At 44.5% G+C, this 15,472-nt stretch overlaps 1 protein-coding gene across 1 annotated transcript in view; it reads left to right on the forward strand.

Moving 5' to 3' along the window:
- Positions 1–15,170, forward strand: part of LOC124805469 (myogenesis-regulating glycosidase-like) — a 43,876-nt gene extending 28,706 nt beyond the window's left edge. Inside the window, exons 3-5 of the mRNA XM_047266033.1 lie at positions 7,948–8,382; positions 10,508–10,664; positions 14,971–15,170. Coding sequence (XP_047121989.1) covers positions 7,948–8,382; positions 10,508–10,664; positions 14,971–15,170 — 792 coding nt within the window. The remainder of the gene's footprint in view (positions 1–7,947; positions 8,383–10,507; positions 10,665–14,970) is intronic.
- Positions 15,171–15,472: the final 302 nt, after the last annotated feature.

A 15,472-nucleotide genomic window follows, 5' to 3' on the forward strand; every position in this document is an offset into this window, starting at 1 on the left:
CCAAATAGGACTAACAGAGGACATTGAATGCTTACAGAGAAGGAAGGCTCGAATGGCCACAGATTTGTTTGACCCATTTGAGAGGGTCACAAAGATACTGAAAGAAATGAAATGACCGACGCTTGATTATGGGCGCATACACCCCGTGAAAATTAGAAATTTTCTGAAATCATCTTAAACTGACGAATGTAGAAGAACGTTACAAGGCCCTACTTATCTCTGCCATAGCGACTGTGAAGACAAGACTGGACAAATTGCAGCACGCACAGAACCATTTAGGCAATCGTTCTGCCCACGCTCCATACGCGCATGGAAAATCAAAAAGCCCTAATAATTAGTACAACAGGGTGTATCCTCTGCAGTGCACTTAACTCTGGTTTGCAGAGTTTAGATGCAGATGTAGCTTTAGATGGCGGACGGCTGGAGATAGACACAAACTATATCGTAAAAGCCTATTTAGAAAGTTTCGAGAATAGGCAGTTACTGATGAGTCCAGGAATGTACTAAAACGCTTACGTATCGCTCCCATATGGATAGAGAGGTCATCATTAGATCAATTACAGTGCCAATAAAGGCGCCATTCTTCCCACACTCCGCATGTGATTGGAGCAGGAAGAAACCCCAATAACTGGTACCATAGAAAGAACCCCTTGCCATGGATTTGATAGCGGTTTAGCAGAGTGCGGCTGTTGACGTAGAAGATACACTCCTGGAAATGGAAAAAAGAACACATTGACACCGGTGTGTCAGACCCACCATACTTGCTCCGGACACTGCGAGAGTGCTGTACAAGCAATGATCACACGCACGGCACAGCGGACACACCAGGAACCGCGGTGTTGGCCATCGAATGGCGCTAGCTGCGCAGCATTTGTGCACCGCCGCCGTCAGTGTCAGCCAGTTTGCCGTGGCATACGGAGCTCCATCGCAGTCTTTAACACTGGTAGCATGCCGCGACAGCGTGGACGTGAACCGTATGTGCAGTTGACGGACTTTGAGCGAGGGCGTATACTGGGCATGCGGGAGGCCGGGTGGACGTACCGCCGAATTGCTCAACACGTGGGGCGTGAGGTCTCCACAGTACATCGATGTTGTCGCCAGTGGTCGGCGGAAGGTGCACGTGCCCGTCGACCTGGGACCGGACCGCAGCGACGCACGGATGCACGCCAAGACCGTAGGATCCTACGCAGTGCCGTAGGGGACCGCACCGCCACTTCCCAGAAAATTAGGGACACTGTTGCTCCTGGGGTATCGGCAAGGACCATTCGCAACCGTCTCCATGAAGCTGGGCTACGGTCCCGCACACCGTTAGGCCGTCTTCCGCTCACGCCCCAACATCGTGCAGCCCGCCTCCAGTGGTGTCGCGACAGGCGTGAATGGAGGGACGAATGGAGAGGTGTCGTCTTCAGCGATGAGAGTCGCTTCTGCCTTGGTGCCAATGATGGTCGTATTCGTGTTTGTCGCCGTGCAGGTGAGCGCCACAATCAGGACTGCATACGACCGAGGCATACAGGGCCAACACCCGGCATCATGGTGTGGGGAGCGATCTCCTACACTGGCCGTACACCACTGGTGATCGTCGAGGGGACACTGAATAGTGCACGGTACATCCAAACCGTCATCGAACCCATCGTTCTACCATTCCTAGACCGGCAAGGGAACTTGCTGTTCCAACAGGACAATGCACGTCCGCATGTATCCCGTGCCACCCAACGTGCTCTAGAAGGTGTAAGTCAACTACCCTGGCCAGCAAGATCTCCGGATCTGTCCCCCATTGAGCATGTTTGGGACTGGATGAAGCGTGGTCTCACGCGGTCTGCACGTCCAGCACGAACGCTGGTCCAACTGAGGCGCCAGGTGGAAATGGCATGGCAAGCCGTTCCGCAGGACTACATCCAGCATCTCTACGATCGTCTCCATGGGAGAATAGCAGCCTGCATTGCTGCGAAAGGTGGATATACACTGTATTAGTGCCGACATTGTGCATGCTCTGTTGCCTGTGTCTATGTGCCTGTAGTTCTGTCAGTGTGATCATGTGATGTATCTGACCCCAGGAATGTGTCAATAAAGTTTCCCCTTCCTGGGACAATGAATTCACGGTGTTCTTATTTCAATTTCCAGGAGGGTATATGTTACTAGCTTAGTGGTAGTAGGGGGATCCTTGTATGGCATCAGTTTTATGGGAGAGACTACTCCGAGGAGAAGACAATACGGTCTGCTTAAATCAGTTAAAAGACTGACTAAATCCCGCCCGCCTCCCTCGCTCCTGAAAGATATGTTAGAACAAAGATGGCGTTAATATAGCGTCTGAGTGTTGGGGGCAGTAAAGCCGCCACGTACAGTGCGGCGTGATGCTGTGCAGTCTGGCGTCTGTGAGCACTATTGCAACCGCATGCAGTTTCTGACCCTGATTCCACTGCACTATTTTCTGACTGGGACCATAGTGTGTCGCAGCACGCCTCCTTTTTTCTCAAACGTTTCATCCTGAAATGGAATCAGTAAGTACAATTCCTAAATCACGAGGGGCATTCAATAGGTAATGCAACACACTTTTTTTCTCTGCCAATTTCGGTTGAAAAAATACGGAATTTGCTGTCGGACATAGTGGAATGTTCCCGCTTCAGCCCTTATAGTTTCATGAAGTTCCGATAGGAGGAGGCCTGGCAGTGAACAAAAGCACGGTGAGTCGTTGGGCGAGGCATCTGTCATCATTGCAGTAAGATCACGCAAACGTTTCCAATCTCCCACATCCCGGCCGGCCACACACAGCTGCAACGCCTGCTATGTTGGAACGTACGGGCACTCTGATTCGAGGTGATCGATGGGCTACAATCGAATACCTCACTGCTCAACTGGATGTCTGTGTAGGTAGTGCTGACACACTCGTCCACTAGCTGGGGTACTGAAAGGTGTGTGCACACTGTATTCCTCGCCGCATAACAGAATACCATAAACAGCAACGAAGGACCAACTGTGCAGAATTACTTGCGCATTACGAAAGTGATCGTGAGAATGTTCTTTCGAACAGCCTCAAAGGCGATAGTAAATGGACTTGTCAGTTCATAGCGACTGTCTTCTGAGACTGGTTATTCTGTTTGATTTCCTTCATATGATGCAACGACCAACTCTGAAGTATATTGTGTTACCCTCAGAGAATGAAAAAAACAACAGCTTCAGTGTGTTCGTCGGTACAAACACACAAACAAACTTCTCCTTCTTCATGGCAACGCAAGGTTTCACACAATTCTAGGCACCTGAGAGGAGCTCACTAAATTTAATTGGACTGTTCTTCTTCGTCCACCCTATAGCCCGGATCTCACTCCTTACTGTTTCCATTTCCTTGGCCCAAAGGATGATGCACAACGCGGAAAGAGCACGTGAATGACGGTGAAGTTACTGATGCAGCAAGACGCTGGCTCCGAGTTGAGCAGTGGAGTGGTAGCATGTGGACGTACATGCACTCCCACAAAGGTGGCGTAAGGCCGTCGTACTGAACAGATATTATGTGCAAAGTGAATTTGTCTTTCAGTGACTCACTGTGCGGTGATCTCAAGGACAGTGTGGATAACAGAACTGAGTGGATGCTATGCGGTCAATACGCCGGACTGCGCCACGCCCAGTGATGCTGAACACGCAAGGCTCTCGCCGATACCTCGGCAGGGGCGAGCATGGGTGGACCCTTCGCAGCCCCGAGTAAACGGCACGGAGCGCACAGACTTTGGGAACCTGGTGTTGGTAAACGAGCGCATCACTGAAGTGGCTCTGCCCGTCACAGACTGGGTGCACATGACGTTAACAGCTACTGCAAGGTGACGGGCTGGGTTCGTTGAGTATAAATACCGTTGCTGTTCGCTGAATTCCTGGTAGTAGTAGTTCTTGTATGGCACGCCGAACGATCTACAACAGAGGCAACGACCGACTGTTGTTATCTGCAGCGGATCCGGCTGTTGAGACTTGAGTAAGACTGGTCCGGCCCCAGATCTGTCGACACAGGAGCGGTTGCTGCAGCTGATGACACAGTACAGTGACCAGTGGCAGAAGGATGTGGTTGTTGCATGATAATAGTTCTGGGCTCTGTCTTGTGCTTCAAGTTGTGCTGTAGTTTTATATTCCTTACAAGAACAACCATGGAAACTTAGCCTTGGTAAGGCACATTGTTCGTTCAGATGGACTGAAAGAGCCGTAAGGAAGAGTAAATCAACACGAAACAGATCGCTTAAAAATTCATCTGATCAGTTTTTGACTACTGTTGGTCGGTTTCGTACATTTATGTTGGATTAACCATCGTAAGAGAAATATTTACTGACGAGCTGTACCACTCGTCACGGTCTTATTTTGTCAGCGTAAAATTATCACTAAATACTGTAAAAATTGCTCTGTGCGAGGTTTGTTTCGTAAGAACGCGCAGCGATGTCACCCCTGCAGTAAGCATTATTTAAACTGCAAGGAGCAACCTTACAAGCACGGCGATGTCTGTGCCAGTTTGTGCTGCAACTTGAAATTAAATAAATAATTTACTTGTTAATATGTTGACTCCAGTCATTGGTGACCATGTCCGATTGTGCCTGGTGCCCACACTGTAACCTGACGGAAACGTTGCACTTCCAGGTGAAATAAATCAGTTCTTAAATGTGCAACCGAAAGACTTGATAGAACTGGGAGATTACAAGTGTGAGAAGGTACAAAAAAGCGATTGTGCACCGCGGAACAGGTTTCTCACGAATTTGCGAGAGCCCACATTGCAAACACGTCCAGAAACACACTGCTGCCGTCAGCATTCATTATGCATGGAGATCACAACGCTGAAATTAGGCGAACTCGGCGTCCTGAAAGTAAATTCTTGTCACATCCATTTGCGAATGAATAGCAAGTGCGGATAGCGGTAAGCGGATATGATGTTAACATAGATATAATTGCGCTTCCCCAGTGATCAATTTGAATTTCGTGCAACATACCGACATTTATCACTGTGCGAACAGTTGTACTAATTCAGTTCTATTCTCTGTTCCTGCACCACCTGTAATCTTGCTCAAAATAATGCTTCTACCAGGTATATAATGGGTTTCAAGGTAATTTTAGTGCAGCTTCCATGTTATGATATTGCGCAATTTTTCTGTACTACCGACGTACTGGTTTTATTAAAAAATTGAAAATAAATTTCCTAACTCAGTCTGCGATCATTGTGGATACTTATGAATAATGCTGTCTAGCTCGCTTAGTATATATGTATATCTCTATGAATCTCAAAGTTGGTCTACGAGTTCTAAGTTTTGCTGAGTGAACATTCAAAACTTTTTCAGTTTTTTAATTTTTCGTATTTTGTAGCGTGATAATGTGCAACAAACACCTCTCATTCTTATGCGCCTTTAATTTTAATTACAGAGTTCATAATGGCAATAGTGGAAACGATGTTGTAAATACAGAGGTGTATTAAGCAATCTAAACCAGTTTGTCAAACTTTTTTTGGCTATTATCCAATACTGACATTGTGGGATGACACCTCGGGCCGCATACTATGAGAGAGGGGGGAGGGAGGAACGGGGTGGCGTAAAAGTGGCAATGATGAGGAAAATTCAACTTTCATCAAGCCATGGTTATTGTTAGAAGCTTACGGTTGCACATTTTGAATCTATATATTAAAAGATTTCACACCAAATATTGTTAAAAATACATACGTCCTTCTGAAGTCTTACATAGTGACCAGTCTTCCGTGCATAAGAGGGAACTGTGACAATGCCATGGGAATAGGGCTCAATGTTTGTTTTTATGGTTTGCAGGGACATTTTGTAGGCATCTTCACACCCCAATACTTTAAAGAATACTAAGAAGGCTGCAGTAAACCTTTCTCAATCGAGCTATTGTGTTAGGCTAAATATAACAGAACCGTGACGGCTTTAAATAGTTACTTACCGTTAATTCAAAATTTTGACAAAGGGGAAGAATTGTGGGCGATAACTTTGTGTAGGAAGGAATTAGAAGTCAGTTTTATCTGTTGTATTATACGTGTTTTTTTGAAGTAAGTAACTCTTATTGGGGCGAACACCTTGGCCATGTCGACGTCAACGATCCCTAGACGTCACTGTCAGACAGAAATAAATTGTTTGAACAATGATACTGTAAAAAATTATAGCTCTCGATATAAATGAGGGAACAACAATACTATATATATGACTTATCTTGCATGAGGCGACTAAAAAAGACGTTTTTACTGAAAATTAACGGAACTAGCTTCGTCTGTCAAACTCCCTGACTTCAACTGGTAGGGTCTTTAATACTGAATCCTGCCTGGATGTCAGAGGTGGAGTGTCCACGAAACCTGCTCCTCGGATGATGTAAACAAGAAGTAGTCTGACGACTTCTCGGCAGGCAGCAGCAATGTTCAAGCACTAAATATGCAACAGTCGGTTTTCACGTCCAGGCCACTTTACCATACATTTCTCTATCAATATTAGTATAACTTGGGAACCAACATAAGTTAGTATATTATATTATTAGATAACAGTGATTGTAGTATGACACATGATCAAAACTGTTTGATAAATGTTTTGAATGTCATTTTTCTTCGGCTCATTGGATTTTATTACAATAAACTTAATTTGATTTTATATTAGTTGCTACGAACATGTAGTACATTTCGAGATGGCAGTCTCTGTAAGGCGCATTCACGAATCCACGTTACACCCGTCTGACATTTATACCGCGACAGCTGCTTGGTTTTAGTTGGGCACACTCGTGAGTTATCACCATTGGAAAATAAAAAATAAAAAATTTCCCCTGTAACGTCTATTAATCGCGCAGCTGACGCGCTACATACCACTTTGGCTTTGACGTAAACTCTAAACTTGCCTCAGTTCCCTGCCGAATTTACGAACATCAGTTAATATACAGGGTGTTACAAAAAGGTACGGCCAAACTTTCAGGAAACATTCCTCACACACAAAGAAAGAAAATATGTTATGTGGACAAGTGTCCGGAAACGCTTACTTTCCATATTAGAGCTCATTTTATTACTTCTCTTCAAATCACATCAATCATGGAATGGAAACACACAGCAACAGAACGTACCAGCGTGACTTCAAACACTTTGTTACAGGAAATGTTCAAAATGTCCTTCGTTAGCGAGGATACACGCATCCACACTCCGTCGAATGGAATCCCTGATGCGCTGATGAACCCCTTGAGAAAGGCGTATTGTATCACAGCCGTCCACAGTACGAGCACGAAGAGTCTCTACATTTGGTACCGGGGCTGCGTAGACAAGAGCTTTCAAATCCCCCCATAAATGAAAGTCAAGAGGGTTGAGGTCAGGAGAGCGTGGAGGCCATGGAATTGGTCCGCCTCTACCAATCCATCGGTCACCGAATCTGTTGTTGAGAAGCGTACGAACACTTCGATTGAAATGTGCAGGAGCTCCATCGTGCATGCACCACATGTTGTGTCGTACTTGTAAAGGCACATGTTCTAGCAGCACATGTAGAGTATCCCGTGTGAAATCATGACGGTGAATCGAGGAAGTACAGTACATACTGACGAAACTAAAATGACCTCTAACATGGAAATTAAGCGTTTCGGGACACATGTCCACATAACATCTTTTCTTTATTTGTGTGTCAGGAATGTTTCCTGAAAGTCTGGCCGTACCTTTTTGTAACACCCTGTATAGCGCATCTTGTAATGTTACTGTCCCTGTAAGTATTTTTGTTTGTTACTGATCAAGAAAATCACATTCTTAAGTCGGTCTTAACGTTAGTTGACGTTTTTGGATTTGCGCTGTTAGTTGCTAGAAGCTTACCATTGTAAAATATGTCTGACAACCGCGAGCCGCACATATACTTTTTTCGGGCCATACTTTGGCGACTACCGATATAGACGGTTTCATTCACACAATACCGACATATTCCATTTTTCCCCGCATTGATTTGCGGTGTGGTGCGAAAATCATTTCAGGTACTCCGCAATGAGACCGGGATCGACTCGTTCAAGTTCGACGCCGGCGAGACGAGTTTCCTGCCGCAGCTACCCGACATGGACCCCGTGGAGCTGAACCCTGTCAAGTTCACGGAGGACTACGTGAACACCGCTGCCCAGTTCGGGCCCATGATCGAAGTGAGGGCCAGCGTTCGCAGCCAGCACGTGCCCGTCTACTTCCGCATGATCGACAAGGACAGCGCGTGGTCCATCGACAACGGGCTCAAGTCGCTGGTGACGACGCTGCTGCAGATGAACATGGTCGGGCACAACTTCGTGCTGCCAGACATGGTGGGCGGGAACGGCTACAAAGGTGCCGTCCCCACCAAGGACTTGTTCATACGCTGGCTGCAGGCCAACGTCTTCATGCCCACCATACAATTCTCCTACGTTCCCTGGGACTTCGACCAAGAGGTAAGCTGACGCACTTTGCGGCAAACGTTAATATATGTGTAAACACTGTAGCATCAAGAAAGCTTTCTGTGACCACAGCGAAAGTTATACCACAGGTTTGTTTTGTTTTGAACATTTCGTGAATGTCGAGGAAGTCCATTTTGTGAAGTTTAATACTTACACCCCATAGAAGGTTGAGCTCTGCGACTCCCGGACACTCAATTTCTGTCGCCCTCCTGATGCACGTGGTGAGTCATTAACAGCTAATATTTTTCCTCTCATATTTATTCAAACGACACTGTTAAATGAGCCTTACGAAAAACTGAACTTGCGACTTCGCAATCAAGGTCTTCCTTGTCAGTGTATGTGAAACAAATTTTGAATAATATTCAGTTCTTGTCATTGTGGTTAATGTTGTGCTACGATGATACACTGAAGAGCCAAAAGAAACTGGTACACCTGCCTAATACCGTGTAGTGCCCCGGCGAGCACGCAGAAGTGCAAGACGAATTGGAATAGATTCCACTAATGTCCGAAGTAGTGCTGGAGGAAACTGACACCATGAATCTTGCAGGGCTGTCCATAAATCCGTAAGAGAACGAGGGGGTGAAGATCTCCTCTGAAGAACACGTTGCAAGTGATTCCAGATATGCTCAATAATGTTCATGTCTGGCGATTTTCGTAGCCTGAGTAAGTGTATAAACTCAGAAGAGTGTTCCTGGAGCCACTCTGTAGCAGTTCTAGACGTGTGTATGTCGCATTGTGCTGCTGGAATTGCCTAAGTCCGTCGGAACTATTTGACAGGAGACTGCTGCGACCAGGCAACATGTTTCCAGTCATAAGCAGTCCAATGTCGGTGTTGACGAGCTCAAGCGAGGTGTAAAGATTTGTGTCCTGCAGTCATCAAGGTTACACGAGTGTGCCTTCGGTTCCGAAAGTCCACATCGATGATGTTTCATTGGTTGCTTCGCACGCTGACACTTGTTGCTGGCGTAGCATTGAAATGTGCAACAATTTGCGGAAGGGTTACATTTCTGTTACGATGAACGATTCTCTTCAGTCGTCGTTGGTCCAGTTATTGCATGTCCATTTACCGGCCAAAGCGAAGTCGAAATTTGATGCTATACCGGATTCATGATAATCTCGGTACACTCGTGAAACGGTCGTACGGAAAAATCCCCACTTCAACGCCACCTCGGAGATGCTGTGTCCCATCGCCCGTGCGCCGCCTATAGCACAACGTTAAAAGTCACTTAAGTCTGGATAACCTGCCACTGTAGCAGAAGTAATTGATCCAGCAATTGTGCCAGACACTTGTTGTCTTATACAGGCGTTGCCGACAGCAGCGCCGTATTCTGTCTGTTTAGATATCTCTGTATTTTAATACGCAAGCCTATACCAGTTTCTTTGGCGCTTCAGTGTATATATATAGGATATAACAGCTGTAAGTGCACACAATTTTATTGGTGACTAAGGACGCCGTACTGAACAATATTACAGCAGTATTCACTTCATTTGTAAGCAAATAATTATAGCTATTAGGAGTAGTATGTTCGTAGGTTGATTAGTACCTCTTAGTACAAGTGCCAAAATCAAGTGAGTAATACTTTTTTTCCCGTCGGTAGTAGGTCAGGCGTTGAAGTGTGGAAGTGTGGACACGAAACGGGCAGTCTATACTGACATGCACACTCCGCTTAGTGGCGTAGTTACGACCATGTGGAAAACATCAGATAGTAAATTATGTGACGAGTTTGTGGGAGATTGCTAGACGCAGAAGTAAAAAAATGAAATAAAAATTTTAAAAAAATCCAGAAATAAGCATACATTACAGTACCAACGATAACAATATCGCACTTAAACCTCTAACACACTGTATAGACACTTTTGTTGTCCAAAGTTAGAAGTATCTGCCGTAAATACAAGAACTTCACAAGTACGCTGCCTACCTGATATAGCGTCTCACACAGTAACATGTTGAGACATAAATCTTACACCTTGTTTGTTTCTTGTACTTGTCTCTTTTCACAGCACTGAAATTATCAGATTTAATTAGAGAGTCGCTTTGTATACAAAGCACAGAACATTTACTTTTTGAGAACTGGGAGCACCCCCGCAAGCCAACAGCTGAGAGCGGCCCGTGTTGCAGACGGTGACGATCAGCCGCAGCATGGCGGCGCTGCACTCTCAGTACGCTCCGCGCATCGTCGAGCTGATGAGGAAGGCGGTGCGGGACGGCAGCCCCGTCAACCCTCCCATCTGGTGGATCGACCCCACAGACGAGACGGCCCTCGCCACAGACTCAGGTACGATGACCAGCTTTCTCTGTCTTATTTCTTGTTCTTACCACAGAACGATACTCCAACAGTCAAAACATGCGAAAAGACAGAACCCAGTTTCCATAATTCAAGGATACAACGTTCCCTCCGCTAAATGAAAATAGTACTTGCTATTAACAAGGCCATCAGGACACAGAACCAAATGTCATATGTGGAATGTGACAATACGAGTTCGCCATAGAATGACAATGTAACAAAGCCAGAACCTTTATTTTTTATTTTCGTTCTCTTTAACTGGTAAGTGTCATTGTAGTATTACACACTACCAGTTTCAGCTGTAAGTTTTCGTAGGTCTGCAGAATTCAGAAAATCTATGAGATAGTTTTGCAGTTGACTGAAATATGCAGCGACACCAATGTGGAGGCGATGCCACATTGGGAAATCATACTTCGGTTGGATTCTATTGGGTTTAACGACATTCAATGCAACTGCGCGTCCCTTTGAGTTACAGCCGCATACAACTTTCCTACATCTCATCATGCCTAGTGCGGTACAAAACAAATTCTGTAAGTATTCAGGAAAGACATGCCAGATACACACAGTGTGATATCCTAGTAATAAACGTAATAACTTTCAAGATCTGCACGTACAAACGCCCTCCCTACCCTCCATAAACACTGTGTTGCATGCCATGCAACTGTACGGCACCGAGTGTCACAAACAACAACTGTTGCAAAAATCAGGGAACTAAGGCTAGTGGCTACGTAACATAGTTTTCCCCTAACCGCAATAATCGCTCCATTCTGTACTACTGCTCAAGTATATTGACCCATAACAATCAGCACTAACAGAGGATACTGAAGTTATACAAAGAACTGTAGAACGAAAGATCGCGTAACTGTTCGACCGATGTGAGAGCCTCATGTAGGTGACCTGACGCGTGAAGACAGGTTTCAAAGTTTCTGTGAAGGCCTGTTTACGTACAGCGAAGAATCGAGAGTAAGTGACGAACCTAAAAAAGTACAACTGTGTCCCCATCTTGTTGATCACGGAAGGACCGCCGAGACAAGGTTAGCCTAATTAACGCATGCACAGTGGCATATGAGGAATCATTTCTCCTGCGATCTACGTGTGAATGGAACAGGAAGGAAACCATGTACTTCGCATTAGTTTGTAGACATATTTACATTACTCGTATGCAGTATGGAACCAATGACAGGAATTGGTACAGGCGGAAGGATAATAAGGTAGTGCCATGTGATGTCAGCAGTTAGAGGGACACAAGAAAGAGTAACGTGCACTGTCAGCATGCACAACACGAGTAGTGGAGTGCTAGCTGCAGACACCGGCCGTAGTAAGTGGGCAGATGTTAGTTCAGGCAGCAGCGTTGGAGGTATCTCACATGCGTACAAGCTGTTGCCACTCCTCCTGATGCGGTAACAACAGGAATGAAACACAGAATGACATTGGAAGTCCGTTAATGAAGTAAAATGGAATGCTCACTCCATCAACAAATTGCTGGCGAGGAGGTTCTTCTCCTAAAACCCACGACCAAAGACCAGAGCAGTCGATGGACCCTGCATTGCAGCTACTGTTTCGTTAAACCCATATTCCCCTAAAAGAGTTCCTCAATAGTTTGAATCTACATTTTTAGAACTCAAATTACTTGTTACTATCACGATTAATAAAACAATATCTTCATTAGCTTTCGACATACTGTAATATATAATTTCGAAATGATAGTTGACTCAGTTGTACAGTATCACCAAGCAGTATATAGTTATATTTTATTCATTTGACTCATTCCTCTCTGTTAGACTTACGGGTGCAGCGTACACTTACAGAGATTTATAGAATAAAATAAGAGAGTTTTTGTACCAGAAACATAACTATAAGAACTGCTAAAATCAGCTCAGGGCCTTGTGTGCACCACGCCCAATCCCACGTAGGCTGCAGATTGACTGAAGACTTTTCCTTAGTCCACTCAAGTGTGATACAATTTCTGATCCATGTTCCTAGCTCTAAACTTATATTTAGACTTATGAAAAACGAAAAAATAATCGTCACTATGTGGTATATCAGCTACCTCAACTGGAGCATAGAAAATATGAGACAATTTGACTTTGACTATTGGTGAATGTTATTGGTTGTACGGTTATTTTCAGCGACCATGTTGACCTTTCTCCTCTTATCCCTCTACAGGGGCACTGTTTCCTATTCTCATTACCTTACAGTGTAACTGAACATGGTGTTTCATTATCTTGACCATATCCGCTTCGTCATATGTACTTTAGATAACCTCTTTCACTAATCGGTTGCCATTTCATTCCTAGATGAAAATACTACAATTTCTTTAATGATGCACTAATCTCTTCCTTCTCTAATAATTTGGATTGGTCTGTACCCAGTAGAGTCATGATTTAAACAATTAAATTTCCCATAAATTATGTAGCAATCATCTCCATGTACTATGCCGCTAAGGGCAGTATGTTCTAAAAATGCGTTCCAGGCTGTCTCATGTAGCTTTCATAAGAGTTGTTTGGAGGATGGTATGTCACAATGTATTTCAGTTCTACTTCATGGACTTGCGTCCCACATACCCAAAATTCTAAAATTACTTGGAAACCATTATTATAGAGAACAACATTTGTTTTTCCACTTTTATATTTGGCCGTGCGGTTCTAGGCGCTACAGTCTCGAGCCGAACGACCGCTACGGTCGCAGGTTCGAATCCTGCCTCGGGCATGGATGTGTGTGGTGTCCTTAGGTTAGTTAAGTTTAAGTAGTTCTAAGTTCTAGGGGACTGATGACCTCAGAAGTTAAGTCCCATAGTGCTCAGAGACATTTGAGCCATTTGAGTCCACTTTTGTAAAATTAACTATACCCATGGTCAGAGTTCTAAGCCTTCCTTTGTTTATCCCCATGCCCGTTTTCATCCATGAAATAATATCTGATAGTCGTAAATTAAATTTGCGACGGCTAAATAGCCACAGAAGTGTAGCGATAGGGCGTGGAAGCTGGCACACAAGTGGGCGATGGGACGGAGCTGGATGCTGGCGTGGGGGATGGTGGTGAGTTGAGGGCAGTGGGTGATGCTACTGAGTACCCCTGCTGCCGGGGTCTGCGTACAGCAAATACTACAGTGTTTATAGAAAATTATGTATTAGTAATAACAAAAATGACAGCCTACATTTCAACCCGTATGACAGTATGTAGTTAATGACCAAAAAGCAAAAAGTATTAGGAACAACACAATCACCAGGCCTCATGGAAATAAGTATAGTGATCGTAAGATAATTATTTAGGTACGAAGAAAGAAGCGAATAGCTGCGAAATAATTTCTTGGTAAGGAATAGTATGTCTTTCATTCTATACTTCTGTATCACCACATTGTTCCTAGCGTAATGTGAACCATTATAAAACAGGAGAAAATGAAACTGGTTATTGAGATTTATGTGAAACTACAATGGGGTTATACGAAATGAGGAGTTCTGGAGAGAAAGGGCGTTATTGAGATTTATGTGAAACTATACTGGGGTTATACCCAATGAGGAGTTCTGGAGAGAAAAGGCAAGATCAGATGTCCGTGGAAAACATTTATGTGAAAAAGTACAGGTTAGTGAGAGATGTAGCAAGTCAATTGTAGATGTTTAGGACGGAAATGAAAGAAGAGAGAGAATGCATTGCATAGAACATTTTATGAGGATATTTCTTATACGTACGAAATATGCCGAAATGAAAAACATTAGCACAAGATATAAAGGAACTGACAGAAGCATTAACACACTGAACGACCGATTACAGAGAAAAGGCTTTCTTATTTTAGTATCGCTCAGGCCTTATTCATGTAAATCTCTTATGGTGGGGCTAAGAGGCAAAATTGTGGGGCTTTTATGTTCTCTGTCTGTGTGTTTCACAACAGACACGCAAGAACTTAAATGTGTGGCTTTTTTCCTAGTAAAGTAGAAGGTGTTATCATAAAGTTTTAATAATTGCCCCAAAAAGTAAAGTTAGGTCAATTTTTTTTTCCTTTTTTTCCAGTCTTATATTTGATGTCCTAGTACACTCAACGTCTCAGTACCATAGCATGCTACTAGATGTGAGAAAAAAGAAAAAAAGTCAATGGAGCAGGACGCTGATGAAATGGGACTAGACTGTGTCATCTTGTTTTGTGTCCATAGCAGCGTACTGCGGTGCTAGAACTGCAGACCCGATGTAAAATGCGTAGGTTCATTTTTTTGAAGAGGTGGTTAAATCTTTGTGACTGTACTTTGCAGGATCAACTGTGTGATAGCAGACCAGCAGTGACACAGTGTGTGCTTTGCGTGTGCAGAGTTCCTTCTGGGAGAGGACGTGCTGGTGGCGCCGGTGCTGTACCACGACGACGTGGAGCGCGACATCTACCTGCCCAGGGGCAGCTGGAGGGACGAGGCGGATCCGGAGCACCCCGTCATACAGGGCCCCACCTGGCTCTACAGCTACCCGGCGCCCGCCAACACGCTGCCCTACTTCACCAGGGTCTCCGCCACCTAGTGCCGCAGAAACATGCACAACCTCTGTACATATAAATTAAAATGCCTTCCTAGTTCATTACAATCCTTACAATACTCGTACGCTGTTTACTTATACGGTATACTCTCTCCAATCCTCGAAACCTGTTGTAAATTTGCTGTTTGACATCTACAAGTGTACCACAACTATTTCTCCTAATGTTGGTAGTAACTTGTACCTTACAACTTCTGTTCTTACAAGACATCCTAGGGGAATGTCGAAAAGGTTTAATTTCCTTTAATGACGGTTATGTAACACTACTAGCCTGAACGAAGAGTACTCAG

Source organism: Schistocerca piceifrons, chromosome 7, assembly GCF_021461385.2.
Source record: "Schistocerca piceifrons isolate TAMUIC-IGC-003096 chromosome 7, iqSchPice1.1, whole genome shotgun sequence".
NCBI classification, from domain to species: Eukaryota; Metazoa; Arthropoda; class Insecta; order Orthoptera; family Acrididae; genus Schistocerca; species Schistocerca piceifrons.